Source organism: Tenrec ecaudatus, chromosome 4, assembly GCF_050624435.1.
Source record: "Tenrec ecaudatus isolate mTenEca1 chromosome 4, mTenEca1.hap1, whole genome shotgun sequence".
In the NCBI taxonomy this organism is placed as follows: Eukaryota; Metazoa; Chordata; class Mammalia; order Afrosoricida; family Tenrecidae; genus Tenrec; species Tenrec ecaudatus.
The window spans coordinates 204,179,840-204,195,622 of NC_134533.1; the positions used below are offsets into that span (position 1 = coordinate 204,179,840).

Consider the following 15,783-nt stretch of genomic DNA (forward strand, 5'->3'; position numbering starts at 1 on the left):
CTCTGCAAGAGGTATGAGAGCCAGCTGAGCACAGGCTGCCCTGGGGCTCACGTGTGGGAGTGCACAGCCTGCCTATGTGCCGGCACTCACCAACTGGCTGACACCTCCGGCAGGTGAGGACGGCCTGCTGGGCCTGTGTCAGGGCTGTGTTCAAGGGCGTGTCTCACACGCGCGCACATTTGCTGCCTGTAACGTGCGTGTAACCACATTGGTGTGGCTGTCTTCCGGCGGGGAGGCTGTGCCTGAGTGGACAGCTGGATGGGATTGTGCTTTGGGGGGTGGCTGTGGGGCCATGTGTTGATGTGTATCTGACTGCTTTGTGGGGTATGTGTGCTTGCGTGTGCGCGTACGTACCTGCACACCCCTGGTGTGCTGAGAACATAACTGTTGAGAGCTTTTTCCTGTACTAAGCTACCTACGTGTGCTGTGTCTACAGTCATGTACACGGGGCTGTGTTTTCATGTAAAGCTGTGGGTTTTGCCGTATGTCCTTAAGTACAGCCGTGTGTGTGTGTGTGTGTGTGTGTGTGTATGGCTGTGGAAGGCTATGTATGGGAGGAGGCTGGCAAGTGCCCTTGTCTGTGTGCTTGGCTCGGTGAGTGGCAGCTGTGACGGTGTGTGTGTAACCCAGGTCTGTGCTGCAGCCCACCTGCTGGGCTGGGCGCCATCACCGCTGTGTGGGCATGGGTGTGTGGCTGGGATCCCTGGGTGACTCTTCTCACTTTAGCAACCCCCCTGTGGCTGGGGCTCGGCCCATCACTCACCTGCCCCAGGGAGCTGTGCCCTGCACCATCCCAGGAGCAGCAGCCAGCCAGAACTGAAAGACGGTGTCTGCCTCCCCAGCCTGTCTGACAGCTCTGAACCCTCATCCCGCTGCCACCTCGTCTCCCATTAGCGGTCGGCCTGCTGTGTGTTTGGGTTTAATGTAACTGTTTGTCTGGAAGCTGTTCTTTCCAGAGCCCTGGGGCCTTGGATTTCTGTGTCCAGCGAGGAAGCCTGTCTTCAGTGACCAGCTCCCCTGACTGCCACAGGCACATGGGGTGGTGTGTGTGTGTGTGTGTGTTGTGTGCTCATTAACGCACATCTGAGCCAGCCTGGGTGCGACTGACACCTGTGGAAGGGAGGGCGGTGCCACCTCACTGTGTTGGGCTGCTGTGCCCCCTATGTGTGTGTGTGTGCTGGGGGCAGATGGCACAGTCTTGGGCACAGGGTCTAGGCAGGGAGTGCCCTTCCCCAGCCCCTCAGCTCAGCCTGGCACTACAGCTGGAGTACCCACCACCCCTACCCAGGGGCGTCCTTCTCCATCCTAGTGTAGGAGGGCAGTTGGGAGCCTTCTCAAAGCTGTCCTCCCCCTGCTCAGCCTCCAGCTCTTGTGTCCTCCCACACTCAGTTCCAGGAGCCTGTCCCCAGTGCCTTCCCCTCTCAAGTCTCCCTGCTCATCCCTCTGGCACTTAGGGCTGACCTTGCTTAGTCCCGGCCTGACACTGCTTGTCCCCTCCACAGTATGGCTTGGCTTCATTGTGCCGGGGACATGAATACCCTTTGAACAAGAGACTCTGGTTGGGGGGCTGTGGGGTGGGGGAAGGTGGCAGCTTTAAAGGTCATCTGCTGGAAGGAAGGGGAGACCTCACCTTCCGCTGAACCCCGTCCTGTACCTCTTGCTCCTTGTGGGATTTGGAGCAGAAGGGTCTCCAGCTTGGAGCCAGCATGTGGAGACAAGCACCATTGCTGGGTTCGAAGGATGGATGTGCTGCCGGGCGCCAGACTTGTGGTCTTAGGCCAAGCCCTCCTCTGACTCCCCTACCCCCGCACCCCCTCCAACTACCCCGCTGGCACCCCTCAACCCCAAGGCCAGCTCCTCTGCTCTGGAAGACAGGGACCCAAAGCTTGGCGCGCACCTTTCAGGGCGCAGTGGTCCCGCCCCGGGCGCCCGCTGCGCGGGGGCACACAGACGGAGGGGTGTAGCGGGCTTCTCGTGGGTGCCAGCTCCAGCCCGAGCGAGAGTGCCCGCGGTTTCAGCACCGCGCGGCGGACAGCTCCGGGCCCGCAGCCGAGCGGGGCCCACTGCGCGCGGGGCGAGGAGCGGCGCTGGGTGTGGTGCCGGGGCGGGTGGGGGGCGGCGAGGAGGGCTGGGTTGGGAGCCCGGGACCCGCCGGGGTGGGGAGGGAGCGGAGGAGGGACTGGGGGCGGGCCGGGGCCGGGGCCGGGGGCGGGGCGGCGGCGATTGAAAGCGGCGGGGCGGGCGGCGAGCGCAGAGCGCGGAGCGCGAGCCGCTGAGCGGGAGCGAGCGAGCGGAGCCGAAGCCCCGCGCCTCCCGCTCTGCTTCTCTCCGCGCCGGAGCCGGGCGCGCCAGGTAGGGTGAGCCCGAGGTACCGCGGCCCCCGGCCCGGGCCGGGCTGAGCTCCGACCAGCAGGAAGGCAGCCGGGGCGTCCCGCCTTTCCTCCCCCGAGGACGCGCGCCCTGCACTGCACCGCGCTCCCTCGCTCCTGCCGCCCCTGCCCCTCTGTCCTTTGGGCCGTCTGTCTCTCTGTCTGTGTCCTCCTGTCTTTGTCTCAGCCTCTCAGGCTCGCTTGCTGCCTTCCTGCCCGCATTTTGTGGCCCAGGCACCGGACTGACCGTGTCCATGGTCCTGGCTCCCTCTGAGACCGCCTGCCTCTCTGCTGGGTCCGGCCTCGCCTGTGGAGCGGTCGGTGTGGAGTGGTTTGGTGTCAGCCCACCTCCGCCCCTGTTCTGTCCTGTGCGGACCCCTGCCCCTGGCCCCCTCTCCTGTTTGCCTGGCTGCTCTGCTTCTTTCCGTGCACCTCCCCCCCCCCCTCAATAGGACTGAGACCCTCGGTCTGGGCACCGGCAGGGACATTAGCCCTGGAGAACTGAGGGGACAGAGTGAGGAGTCCCGACCTCAGTGGCCAGGAAGGCAGACCCTGGAACTAGTCTTCAGCCTCAGTTTCTTTTTGGATCCTGGGGAGAGATGCAACCCCTCCCCTCCTGCTGCCCCAGTGAGCGTTAGGTCGGAGGTCGGTGTGTGTCTGGGAAGGCAGCCGGACTGGGCACAGAGCCACAGAGCGGCAGGGGGAAGCAGTGGGTATGAGGGTCATGAGGCCTGGGGCCATGCGGTAGGGGGGTTGTAGGTGGTGTCCTTCCAGGCTTGGTCCTGAGCTTATGGAAAACCGAGTCCCAAAAACCATCGCCTGCCTAGAGCCGGGGCCTCCAAGAGCCCTCTGCAGGCCCTGAGCAAAGGCGCGTCCTCCCTGGGGTTCCTCTCCACATTGCCCGCTCACCCCTGGGCCCCAGGCCTCCAGGTGCCCCTCTGTCGGGCAGCCCTGAGAAGGAGTTTGGAAGAGCCCCAGGGCCAAGGCCCTTGGGTTTCAGCTTTCCCAGGTGTGGGAGAGGCCCCCTCCCTCCTCCCTGGTGGGGACCACAGCCAGCAGTGCCCCTGGCTGCAGATCCGAGGGGCAGGATGGGGACCAGGATGGGGACCGGCTCCCTGCCTTGATGAGTCACAGGTGTTGACTTTCCCAGTATGATGGTGGCTGGAGGTCCCTTGTCCTCTGCCTGTCCCCACTCTATGCCTCTGTCCCCACCCCCTGTGGAGCTCAGAATGGGCACAGAGACCGTCATCCCCAGCCCCAGATCAGGGCAGGGCTGAGAGACAGAGGGACACACACACACCCCCACACACGAGCTTCCCTGCCTTCTTAGTGACACCCGTCTCCCTGGGAAGGTGGGGCGTGGGGGCAGCAGAGCCAAAGGGCGATTTCTCTGTTTCCACATCTTTGGGTCTGTCTGTCTGTCCGTCTGTCTATCTCTCTCTGCAGGAGCTGGGCAGTTCTCATCTCTCTTCCCGCCTGTCCTTTCCTGGCCCCCTTTCCCAGCCGTGCCTACCCCCATCCTGCCCCCCAATCCTGTAGCAGTCCAGGTCCCCTGGGCCCCTTCGCCCTCCTCAGGGCCATGGGGTCGCTGCTGGGGCTCCTGCTGCTGCTGCTACCGCATGCCGTGGCTGAGGGCCCCGCCAAGAAGGTGCTGACCCTGGAGGGGGACCTGGTGCTGGGCGGGCTGTTCCCCGTGCACCAGAAGGGTGGCCCGGCCGAGGAGTGCGGGCCGGTCAACGAGCACCGCGGCATCCAGCGGCTGGAGGCCATGCTCTTCGCGCTGGACCGCATCAACCGCGACCCGCGCCTGCTGCCCGGGGTGCGCCTGGGCGCGCACATCCTCGACAGCTGCTCCAAGGACACGCACGCCCTGGAGCAGGCGCTCGACTTCGTGCGCGCCTCGCTCAGCCGCGGCGCCGACGGCTCGCGCCACGTCTGCCCAGACGGCTCCTACGCCACCCACGGGGACGCGCCCACCGCCATCGCCGGCGTCATCGGAGGCTCCTACAGTGATGTCTCCATCCAGGTGGGCTGGCAGCAGGCGCTGGAGAGGGGTGCAGGAGGGGGAGGGCCGGAACTCCCGCCGAGCCCACCGAGGCTTGGCGCTGCCATGCCGTGCTCTATCTGCGGTAGAGGTTCCCTTCGGGGTCACTAAAAAACTGCCCTCTCTCGGGATAGGGTGGATGCTGAGAGAAGGTTTCCACTATTTTTGCTTACCGGCCGCGCCTGCCCCGCCTACTCTTGTCTGACCGTTCGGCTACTAGAAATGATAACAATATTTAATAACAATAGCCAGTCTTTCTGAACCAGGTTTGAATGTATGTGAGTGTGTGTGTATGGCCCTGGGCCGGTCAGCTCCCCATTCTGTGCCTCGTGTGAAATAGAGTGCAGGAAGGACACTTGTCCCCACAGGGCTGGCTGTGGTCGAAATCCAAGGAGAGGTGTGTGCCAGGCATGACAAAGGGGGCCTGGCACGCCCTGCAGACGTCACATCTGCGTTCACTGTCATTCCCAAGGAGCCCTGGTGGCAGAGTTGGGTTGCTAATCCCAAGGTCACCATTTGGAACACCTCCTACCCCCAGGAGAAAGAGGAAGCTCTAAGCTCTCTGCCCTGTGGGGCCGCATGCACCCCCTTGATGGGCGAGACTTGGTCAAGCAGAGCGGAGAAGCCAGACCGCCCGTCTGCCAGACCATCTCCCCGGGGTGGGAGAAGGGTGAACAGATAAGGGTGTTCAGAGCAGAGATGGCAGCCAGAGGGTTGGGTTCTGGGAAGAACGTGTTGGGGTGGGTGGGCAGGGAGGTAGGCTGCTCCAGTGGGGCTTGGCTCTGAGGGAGTGAGAGGGATGGGGAATAGACCCCTCTCCGTGCAATACCTGCCTGAGGTGAGCAGCTCCTCCCCTCCTGCTCTCCCACAAGGGGTCAGCAGAGAGCGACTCCCTGCTGCTCAGTGTCAGCGGTCTGCTCCCGCTGACTCTCCTGCCCCATAGACCCCATCTCTCTCCTGCCCTGCTCCGTGTCAAACCCAGGCTGCTGCAGGATGAGGCCAGACCTGGCTCAGGTGGAGGAAGACCTTGACTGAGGCCGAGGGCAGTGCCATCAGGGGCAGGACCAGGGGCCCAGTGCTGGAACGTTTGTTCAAGAGTCGTGAGCAGGAGGACCGGGGCCAGGATGGGATGGATTGCCGGTCCTGCCGGCCCCAGCCACTGGAGGTGGCCAGGTAGCAGCTGGAGCAGGTGTGGCTGTCCCGGCACTGACATTTGCAGTCTGCCGATTCTGGGGCGCTTTCCCAGAACTTCTCTTTTGGGTCCCATGCATTCATCTCTAGAGGCCCAGGGATGCTCACCTGCCTTCACAGGTGCCGGCCTGCCGTCGCCCATCTCACGGGCTGCCTGTCTTCTCCTGGTCCTGGTTCACACACAAGGCCCAGTCCTCTCTTTGTTGGCTGCGCCTGCCCATTACTAACTCCCAACCCCCATTTCTGCCTTTCTCTCCTGCCTGCGCTTCTATCACCTTCTGTGTGTATGCACACGCGTGGAATTGAGTTTGGCTTCTCAGAAGCTCAGATGGGCGTTGTGTCTGGCCCAGAGGCCTAGTGTTATAAAGTGTGGCGTGGGGTGGGGAGCGAGGAGGGGTCCCGGGCCTGTGCTCCTAGCTGCAAGCGTGCCTGCTTCCCCCTCCATGGTTGGGTTCCAGTGACAGTTATGGGTGATCAGCATGTGGCAGCAGCAGAGGATGACCAAATCCAGTTACATAACTACGGGGTGGCAACCCCGACGTGGCTGACTGAGGATCACCACCCATAACCCGAACCTCACCGCCAGCCTGACTCTAGCTAGCCTGGCGCCTCAGCGTTTGTGGGTGCCGGTACATGTCACCAACGTGTGACATGGTCAGGTAGCAGACTTTCACTGTTTCCGCCCATGGGGCATGCTGGTGGTGAACGAGCTGTGTGAGGAGCAGGTAAACGGGATTCTGGGTAACCTGCCTAGCCCTGCCCTTGCCTGTCTTCTGTCTTGCCGGCACCTGGGTCCCATGCCTGTGGGTGGGGCCCTAGGTACCCAAGGGCAGGTGGGTGGTGACGGAGCAGGGAGCCAAAGGGGAGTTCCGAGGGCTGTGTGCCCCTCAGGTCTGGGTCCCCCTTCCTGGGTGGGCAGGGGGGGTCTTCTCCTTCTGCCTTTTCGTCACCCCTTCTTCCCATCCCGAAGCAGGTAGAGAACAGATGAGTCAGTCATGCACACACTACTGAGGGCCTCCCTCCGTTCCTGGGGCAGCAGCCATGTGCCCACTCCCCACCCCAGCAGCCAAGCCTTCCCTGGGCAGCCTGTCTCTGCCACGCTGTGTGTCTGGAGGGGTGGCCAAGTCACCCAGAAGGGTACTCAGTCTTTCTTCCTGGTCCCTGGGCCCTCTCCCTTCCTGCCCTGGTTGAAGGATAGATAGAAGGCTCCCTTCTTCCGGGAGGGAAGGATACATTGAGCTGGGAGGGCAGGTCTCTGGGGAGAGAGTGACCTCATGGAAGGACGTCGGCCCAGAGGTCCACTAAGGGCGGGGAGCACCCGTGCCCGGCTTGTCTCAGCTCTCGGCCGCTCTTCTGCCCCCAGGTGGCCAACCTCCTGCGGCTCTTCCAGATCCCACAGATCAGCTACGCCTCCACCAGCGCTAAGCTGAGTGACAAGTCCCGCTACGACTACTTCGCCCGCACAGTGCCCCCCGACTTCTTCCAGGCCAAGGCCATGGCAGAGATCCTTCGCTTCTTCAACTGGACCTACGTGTCCACCGTGGCATCCGAGGGAGACTACGGGGAGACGGGCATCGAGGCCTTCGAGCTGGAGGCCCGTGCCCGCAACATCTGTGTGGCCACTTCGGAGAAGGTGGGCCGGGCCATGAGCCAGGCGGCCTTCGAAGGGGTGGTGCGGGCCCTGCTGCAGAAGCCCAGCGCCCGCGTGGCCGTCCTCTTCACCCGCTCGGAGGACGCCCGTGAGCTGCTCGCCGCCACCCAGCGCCTCAATGCCAGCTTCACCTGGGTGGCCAGCGACGGCTGGGGGGCCCTGGAGAGCGTGGTGGCCGGCCGCGAGGGCACTGCGGAGGGCGCCATCACCATCGAGCTGGCCTCCTACCCCATTGGCGACTTCGCCTCCTACTTCCGGAGCCTGGACCCCTGGAACAACAGCCGGAACCCCTGGTTCCGCGAGTTCTGGGAGCAGAGGTTCCGCTGCAGCTTCCGGCAGCGCGGCTGCGCGGGCCACTCGCTGCGGGCTGTGCCTTTCGAGCAGGAGTCCAAGATCATGTTCGTGGTCAATGCGGTGTATGCCCTGGCCCACGCCCTGCACGACATGCACCGTGCGCTCTGCCCCAACACCACCCGCCTCTGCGACGCCATGCGCCCCGTCAACGGGCGCCGCCTCTACAGGGACTTCGTGCTCAACGTCAAGTTCGACGGTAGGGTGCTGCCCGCTAAGGGAGGGGGCAGGGCAGGGATCCACAGGGCCGGGCAGAGAGGCCCCAACCCAAGCCATCCCCAGTGCCTGGGTTCCCAGCACACGAGGCCCTTCCAGACAGCCTGTCCTGCCGTGTGTGTGTGTGTGTGTGTGTGTGTGTGTGTGTGTGTGTGTGGTGTCCTCTTCTGGCTCCTGCGTGCCCCTTGCCCTCTTGCTCCTGCCCCCTCTCATGTCAGGGGCAGAGGCTGGGTCCTGCAGGTCTGGTGTGCATCAGAATGGGGGGGACTTTTCCCCCCATCTGGGTTTGCCTCTCACGTGACCAGTCTCCTCCTCGCAGAGGCGATTTTAATTAAAAATACAGGGTTTTTTCCCCTTTGGTCTCAGAATCTCCAGATAGAAGTCTCAGTGGAAATGGCGGGAGAGGAGGGTGCCAGGGTTTGTGAGGCCTGAGAGGTGCTGCCCCAGGGCTGGGACATCGCAATGGTTGTAGGAAGAGGAGCACTCAGAACTAGGGTCGGGCCAGGGCGGGGATCGGGCGCGGTTTATGTTGGGGTTGAAAGAGCAGGGGCCTTTAGCCTCCTGGCACAGGCCAGGGAGGGCATGGTTCTGATGCAGCCTGCGTTTGCCTATGATTTGCATGTCAATCCTGGGTAATGAGGACTCAGGGGACACACACACACCCATGCATGCTCACACACATACTTGCACACAGAGTACCTACCTCTGGGCTTGCCCAGTGCTCTTACACACACACACACACACACACACACCCATGCAGACAGGCACACACGCACTCACGCCTTACCACTCACCCGTGTGCACACCCCCACAGGGCCTTCGGCAGGTCACCTGCCAGCCAGTGCCTTGGTTTCTCCCTGGCCCAGCGGGAAGGGGTCCTGGCCCCTGACTGGGTGGGATGTGCGAGGGTGCAGGGCCAGTGGTGCGTGCCTCACTGCAGTCCTTGTCAGGACTGTGGGGGCTGGAGCAGCCTGGCATTTCTGGGACTGTGTGGGACCCGGCTGACCCCTGGCCAGGTTTCACTGGGAGTCCGGTGTTCAGTGCGGGGAGAGGGCTGTGCTGTGTTCCGGTGCCAGGTGGGGCAAGGGCCTGGGTTGGCGTTTGACTTGGGGATGGTTGGCTCATGACCGGGTCTCAGCTTTGGCTTTGAACGTCGCAGTTGGTGGTTAGTGTAGGCATTTGTTTTAGGGAGGTATCTGGGCTCTGCGGTTGGAGTTCTATTTGGGGCCAGGTTGGTGAGAGTCGGAGTGTGATGTTGGAGCGCTCCTAAACCCCAAGCCCACTGCTGTGGAGTCATATTCTGACTCATGGGGACGCTGCTCCCTATGGTTTGTGAGGCTGCAACTCTCCACAGAGGCAGGCGGCCTCCTCTGGCTCCCTCGGAGCGCCTGGTGGCTTCGAACCACTGACCCTTCCATTAGCAGCCCAGGGCTCCACCCAGGGCACCACCAAGGCTCCTTGGTGCTGGGGCTTAGGGGTAGGGGCCTGTCACTGCCTCTCATCTGGGGAAAGGGTCAGGCTCCAGCGGGGCTTCGGTTTGGAGGCACAGTTAGTAGGAGCAGGGAGGTCCTGCATTCTGGGCCTGGTTTCCCTGTTAGAGGAGGGGCTGAAGACACGTCCGAGCAGCTGGGCCCATCCAACCCTCTCTGACTTCTCTCCCCTGGCCCCAGCACCCTTCCGCCCCGCCGACACCCACAGCGAGGTCCGCTTTGACCGCTTCGGCGACGGCATCGGCCGCTACAACATCTTCACTTACCTGAGGGCGGGCAATGGGCGCTATCGCTACCAGAAGGTGGGCTACTGGGCGGAAGGCCTGACCTTGGACACCAGCCGCATCCCGTGGGCCTCGCCCCCGGCCGGGCCCCCGCCACCCTCGCGCTGCAGCGAGCCCTGCCTGCGGAACGAGGTGAAGAGCGTGCAGCCGGGCGAGGTCTGCTGTTGGCTCTGCACCCCGTGCCAGCCCTACGAGTACCGGCTGGACGAGTTCACCTGCGCCGACTGCGGCCTGGGCTATTGGCCCAACGCCAGCCTGACCGGCTGCTTCGAGCTGCCGCAGGAGTACATCCGCTGGGGCGATGCCTGGGCCGTGGGGCCCGTGACCATCGCCTGCCTGGGCGCCCTGGCCACCCTCTTCGTGCTGGGCGTGTTCGTGCGGCACAATGCCACGCCCGTGGTCAAGGCCTCGGGCCGGGAGCTCTGCTACATCCTGCTGGGTGGCGTCTTCCTCTGCTACGGCATGACCTTCGTCTTCATCGCCAAGCCGTCCACGGCGGTGTGCACCCTGCGGCGCCTCGGACTGGGCACCGCCTTCTCCATCTGCTACTCGGCGCTGCTCACCAAGACCAACCGCATCGCTCGCATCTTCGGCGGGGCCCGCGAGGGCGCCCAGCGGCCCCGCTTCATCAGCCCCGCCTCCCAGGTGGCCATCTGCCTGGCCCTCATCTCCGGCCAGGTGCTCATCGTGTCTGCCTGGCTGGTGGTGGAGGCCCCCGGCACGGGCAAGGAGACGGCGCCGGAGCGGCGGGAGGTGGTGACCCTGCGCTGCAACCACGGGGACGGCAGCATGCTGGGCTCGCTCTCCTACAACGTGCTCCTCATCGCGCTCTGCACGCTCTACGCCTTCAAGACGCGCAAGTGTCCCGAGAACTTCAACGAGGCCAAGTTCATCGGCTTCACCATGTACACCACCTGCATCATCTGGCTGGCCTTCCTGCCCATCTTCTACGTCACCTCCAGCGACTACCGGGTGAGCTGCCTGCCTGCCGAGGGCGGTGGGCGCGGAAGCCGTGCGGGGCTGGGACACCCCCAACCCCACCTTGGACAGGGGAGACGGGCCACCTAGCTGGTGGTGGCCCAGTGGGGACGGGGCCCTGGCTGTGGGGAGGGGGTAAGGGGGAGGGATTAGGGGGCAGGGGGGACTCCAGGACTCAGCTGTCACCCCCTAAGCTGGGAGCAGAGGGGTGCAGAGCTCGGTTCCCGGAGGCCTGGGCCTGCTGTGGAGGGGACACCTAGTCCCCCCTCTGGCGGAGTTGGGGAGCTGGCTGGGGATGAGCTAAGGAGTGAGGTCAGGAGATGCTGCTGTGCTGTGGGTTGCTCTGGGTGGACCCCCCCACCCCTTCCCAGAGAGCAGGAGGAGGACATGTGGGTGGGTTCATGCTGGGAATCAGGAGGAGGAGGAGGAAGAGGAGGAGAGGAGCACCTGGGTGGGGACAGGCTGGAGGAGGGAGGTGGGCGGGGGAGGTGGGGAGGGCCGCCACACAGAGGCTGGTTGGAGCAAGGGGTCTGACTTGGCCTCCTGTGCTGCTGAGCAGAGGCCCACGGAGGGGGGAAGGCGAGGGGTGGGGGTGAAGGTCAGGCCCACAGCCACTCAGCTCCGGCTGTTACCAAGGCACAGAACCCCTTGAAGTCGTGCAATGTGGCAGCTTGGGGGGTAAGGGGGGCTGGGAGAGAGGCTGGGGGAGGAGGGAAGGTGAGCAAGAAGGGTGGGGAGACCACAGGGTGGGCCAAGGAGGTTAAAGCAGCTGAACATTGACCCCCAGCACGTCTCCCCATGGGGTCTCCCTCCCCGGCTTCGAGGGGAGGTTGCTGCCTCAGATCGGGCCATGGGGGGTGTCTTGGAGGAGGTGGGGGGGGGGCTGGACTCCATACAATCAGAAGGGAGCCCCTCCCTGACACTCAACTCTGGAGTTGGCTCCATGACTCTCCCCATTTCACAGGCAGAGAAATGGAGGCTCGGGGAGGCTGCATTCCTCGCAGGAGGCCACCCAGTTGGCAGAGCAGGATCTGAGCCAATACTCCGAGCTCTGGAAGGAGCAGGAAAAGGGACTAAGGGTCCCTCTTGGGTGTCTTCCCCGCAGGACAGTGGTGTGGCAGCACCGTGCTGGGCTCCAGGGTCTCTGCCTGAATCCAGAGGGCCACCTGGCCAGGCGGTAGAGGCCGGAGCTGCTGGGGCTCAGCCTGCATTTGGATACGATTTGCATGCCAATCTTAGATCTCTCAGAACTCACACACGCACTCACCACCCTCCCATAGGCAGGTGTGCCCCCAGCTGCACAGGTAGATACATGCGCCCTTACATGTACACATCCTGTACCTGTACTCCCCACCTGCACGCTGACACGCTCCGCAGTGGGGCTGTAACCTGGGGCTCCCTGGGACACATGGTCCACTTTGGCTAACTCCAGAACGGTCCAGGCTCCTTAGAAACCAGGGTCCAGCTGTGCCCACTCCAGGAGGACAGACACATCTGTGACCCCCGCCTGCCCACAGGTGCAGACCACCACCATGTGTGTCTCGGTCAGCCTCAGTGGCTCCGTGGTGCTCGGCTGCCTCTTTGCACCCAAGCTGCACATCATCCTCTTCCAGCCGCAGAAGAACGTGGTCAGCCACCGTGCACCCACCAGCCGCTTCGGCAGCGCCGCCGCCAGGGCTGGCTCCACTGTCGGCCAAGGTCAGCGTCCACCCTGAGCCCTCCCCACCCCAGCCTCTCAGGCACTGTGAGCCCTGCCTGGCCCCCCCAAGTTTCCTCTGGGGGCAGGGGTGGGGTGAGGTTGTGTAGTGCCCAGCTGAGGTCGGGCGGGTGGAAGGTCCCTCCAAGGCCTTGCTTTCTTGCTGTCTGGAGGGTCCATGCGACTGAGGGCAGGCCCCCACCCAAGTCTTCCTCTCCCCAGGCTCCGCCTCCCAGTTTGTCCCCACCATCTGCAATGGTCGAGAGGTGGTCGACTCCACAACCTCGTCGCTTTGAGAATCCCAGCCCCAAGGCGGCTTCCACACCCAGGGCCAGGAGGAATTGGCCGAAGCCCTGCCACAGGGCCCACCCTAAGCCTACTGCTCAGAGTCGCCGCTGCCCACCGGCCCATCTCCAGAGGCAGGCCCACCCCAGTCCTGGCATCTGTATCCCTCCTCACCGGTCCAGGGGGTGTGGAGAGAGGTGGCCAGGGCCCAGGCAGCGCCAAGAGCGGTGGGAGGGGGCGTGCAGTGGGCCCTCGGGCCAAGACTGCAGGCCCTGACTCCCCAATCCGCAAAGGTGCTTCCAGCCCTGCCCCTACCCACTTCTAGGGCCTTTTAAATTTTTTATATAAGTTATTCTGGGATGGGACGGGGCGGGCGGGGTGGGACGTAGTTAATGTGAGTCCTTCCTCTTCCTGACCTGTAGTCGATCCTGTGGTTTATTTTGTATTATCTGGAAATAAAGTGTCTTTACTAAGAAAAACAACAACAACAACAGAAAAACAAGCCAAATCCCGTGCCCGCTTCACCCAGCGCGGGACCCCTTCGCACCGGACACAGCCCTCCAACCGTCATTCCCCAAGGACTGAGTCATTGTGTAGAGGGTCCCGTGTCCCCCGCCGTGGTGACAGACAGACCCTCTCCTGCCTGTGGGGAGACGGGGAGGAATAAGCCCACCTCCTTTGGCTGGCCACACAGGGGTGCGGGCAGAAGGGCAGCTGAGGGTGGCCGGTTTTGCTGAGCCCTGAGCTGGTTTGCCTGGAGTTTAGAGGCACCATTGGTCAGCACCCTGCCAGCTCTGATGAGAGGGAGGTGGGGGAAATGGGGTGCAGAGCCTCGGCAGTTCGAGGGGCCATTCGCTGCTGGGCCTGATGGAACATTGTGGGAAGATAACTTTCTTCCGTTCCTGAGCAGCTATGGGCCTGGGTCCAGGTGTGCAGATTGGTGTCCGGGGTGTCCCTGTGTGAGCACCCTCAGGAGTGGGTGCTGAGGCAGACTCTCGGCCACAGGTTTCGGGCCAGACAATGGCTGCCCTCCCGTGTATTGGGATGGGGTTGCTGCAGACACCACCCTGAAGTAGGAGAGCACCGGGGGCAGCTTCAGGGGAGCCCCCCGACTGCAGCACCTCAGAGAGGCGGGGGCCACCTTAGGGAAACTCCTAGAAGTCTGGGGACACTGGGGTCATCACTAGACAGACAAGGAGGAACAAGAGGAATTCGGGGAACGGTCCCCTCTCCCCAGCCAGCAGCGCTTGGGGTGCAGGGTGGCTAGATGAAAATTCAGAGCGCACGGTTGCATTGACTTTCAGATCATCCGGGTCTTTTCCCTTCTCGTTTAGTCTGTGCACGGCCCACGCCATCTTTGGGAGACGCTTACACTGACTCCTGGCTCCCCTGAAGTTCCATTCCCTCCTCCTTTGGTGGTTTGTTTTATTTTTGCTCTTCTTGGGAATGGATGCAGCGAAGGCCACACCGGCTCAACAACTTCCAAACGTGCAGTTCGCCGGCTGATGTGGGCATCCTCCGCCGAGCCGCCCAGCTCTCCGCCCGCCGCTCTTCTTCCCCCAGGAGCGCCCACTCCCTGCCCTTCGGTGCCCACCCCCGGCTTTCGTGGTCAGTTCCAGCCCAGGTGCAGAGAGGCCAGAAGAGCAGGGCTCCAGGAAGGCCTCTTCACTCCCTGCAGCTAAACTGGCTTTCAGAAGTCGTCCGGGCACTGCTAGTCTAAGGTCCAACGTCGCCATCAGGACACTGGTTTCCGGACTCATCCGGAGTCCAGGCAGTCTGGATTCCGTGAGAATTGGAAGTTTCGTCTGCCTTTTACTCTCTCCTGTTATTTTATCACCGTTATTATTCATATCTTTTTGCATTTTCTCTTTGTGACGGGACTCTCGTGGGCTCTTTGAAGGGCGTGCTCAGTGATGGCGGATAGCGGGCCCTGTCCAGGTCTTCTGTTTTCACGGCTGAGGCGGCAGTGGCTCCCAGAGCCGACTTGTCCCAGGTGTCCCACGTCTTCCCGTTCCGGCTCTGTCTTCTTCCAGTGCTCCAGGTAGATAGAGACCGAGCCTTGGGCCTCTGCGGCCACTTGTGAGCTCGTAAGACCGATGCAGCTAATTAGGATGTTGAGCAGAAGCACTACACATGTTATTGGGCCAATTAAGCTGGGATGACCCATGAAACCCCGCCCCCAAACGCCGAACCAAGGAACCCCGCCCCGCGGGACGCCGAGCAGCCTCGGCAATAGCCCCACCACACAGCTCAATCCCACCGCTTTTCCAGGTGCGCAGCTTGTCAGCAGCCGGGGCCTCCATTGGCTGCTCACCAATCGTCAGCCGTCCATCAGCCATAACCCTGCCTCCCTCTCCCGCCCGTCACTGGGGACCACTGGTCAGTGCTGATGTCCCTACAGCAGCCCCGTCTTGGCTGCTTCACTGAGTCGTGTCAGTTGTCCTGTGTGACGGAGTGACTTCTCTCAGCACACCGCCTTCAAATTCCACCCATGCAGAAGCATGTGTCCGGTGGCCACGTCTTTTGCTGCCAGAGTAAAATTCCATGCTGTGTGTGCGGGGTGCCGGCTGGGCTCTGGGGCTGTTGCGACACGTGCTGCCGTGAACACTGGGGAGAAAGCATCCATCTAAGATCGAAACCCCAAATGAGTGTCCCGTCCTCTTTGCTCACGTTGGCAACCATATTGGGGGGGGGGTCTCTGGTCCAGCTTTCTGACCACCAATGACCCAGGTCTGGACGTGGCCAGCAGAGGCGGCTGGAGACCAGCACATTGTCTGTGCGTGGGACCTACTGGGCTGGCCCTTGTTTCCTGTGGCTGTTTTTCTGGGACTTCCTGCCACACTGCCCCAAAGAAATACCTGCTCACCCTCCCTGCTCCTGGGGTGGCCGAGGGGCTCTGCTTTCCCCACCCTCAGAAAGCAGCCCTTCTTAGGGCCGTGTGTACCTAAGGTATTTAACACGGTTCACAGCTAAAAAGGTATTGGTGAAGACCCATCTATCCATCCATCCCTGTTGCCTGTCTGTTTTTTTTTTAATCATTTTATTGGGGGCGCTTACAGCTCTTACAACAATCCATACATCAATTGTATCAGTTACCTTTGTGTATATGTTTCCATCATCATTTTCTTTTTTATTAGTATTTTATTGGGGGGAGCTCTTACAAATCCTATGACAATCCAGCATTCAATTGTATTAAACACACTTGCACATATGTTGCCATCATTTTTT

The 15,783-nt window shown here is 62.4% G+C and overlaps 1 protein-coding gene across 1 annotated transcript; it reads left to right on the forward strand.

Annotated features, from left to right (window-relative positions):
- Positions 1 to 3,948: 3,948 nt before the first annotated feature.
- GRM2 (glutamate metabotropic receptor 2) lies at positions 3,949 to 12,566 on the forward strand. Its single transcript, XM_075548999.1, has 5 exons — positions 3,949 to 4,395; positions 6,968 to 7,805; positions 9,493 to 10,568; positions 12,092 to 12,272; positions 12,493 to 12,566. Exons 1-5 carry the CDS (start codon positions 3,949 to 3,951, stop codon positions 12,564 to 12,566), a joined length of 2,616 nt encoding a protein of 871 aa, XP_075405114.1.
- Positions 12,567 to 15,783: the final 3,217 nt, after the last annotated feature.

Coding starts and splice junctions, on each gene's coding strand:
- GRM2 (XM_075548999.1), top strand. CDS start 3,949: ATGGGGTCGCTGCTGGGGCTCCTGCTGCTGCTGCTACCGCATGCCGTG. Junction 4,396..6,967: donor ACAGTGATGTCTCCATCCAG/GTGGGCTGGCAG, acceptor TTCTGCCCCCAG/GTGGCCAACCTCCTGCGGCT. Junction 7,806..9,492: donor GCTCAACGTCAAGTTCGACG/GTAGGGTGCTGC, acceptor CCCTGGCCCCAG/CACCCTTCCGCCCCGCCGAC.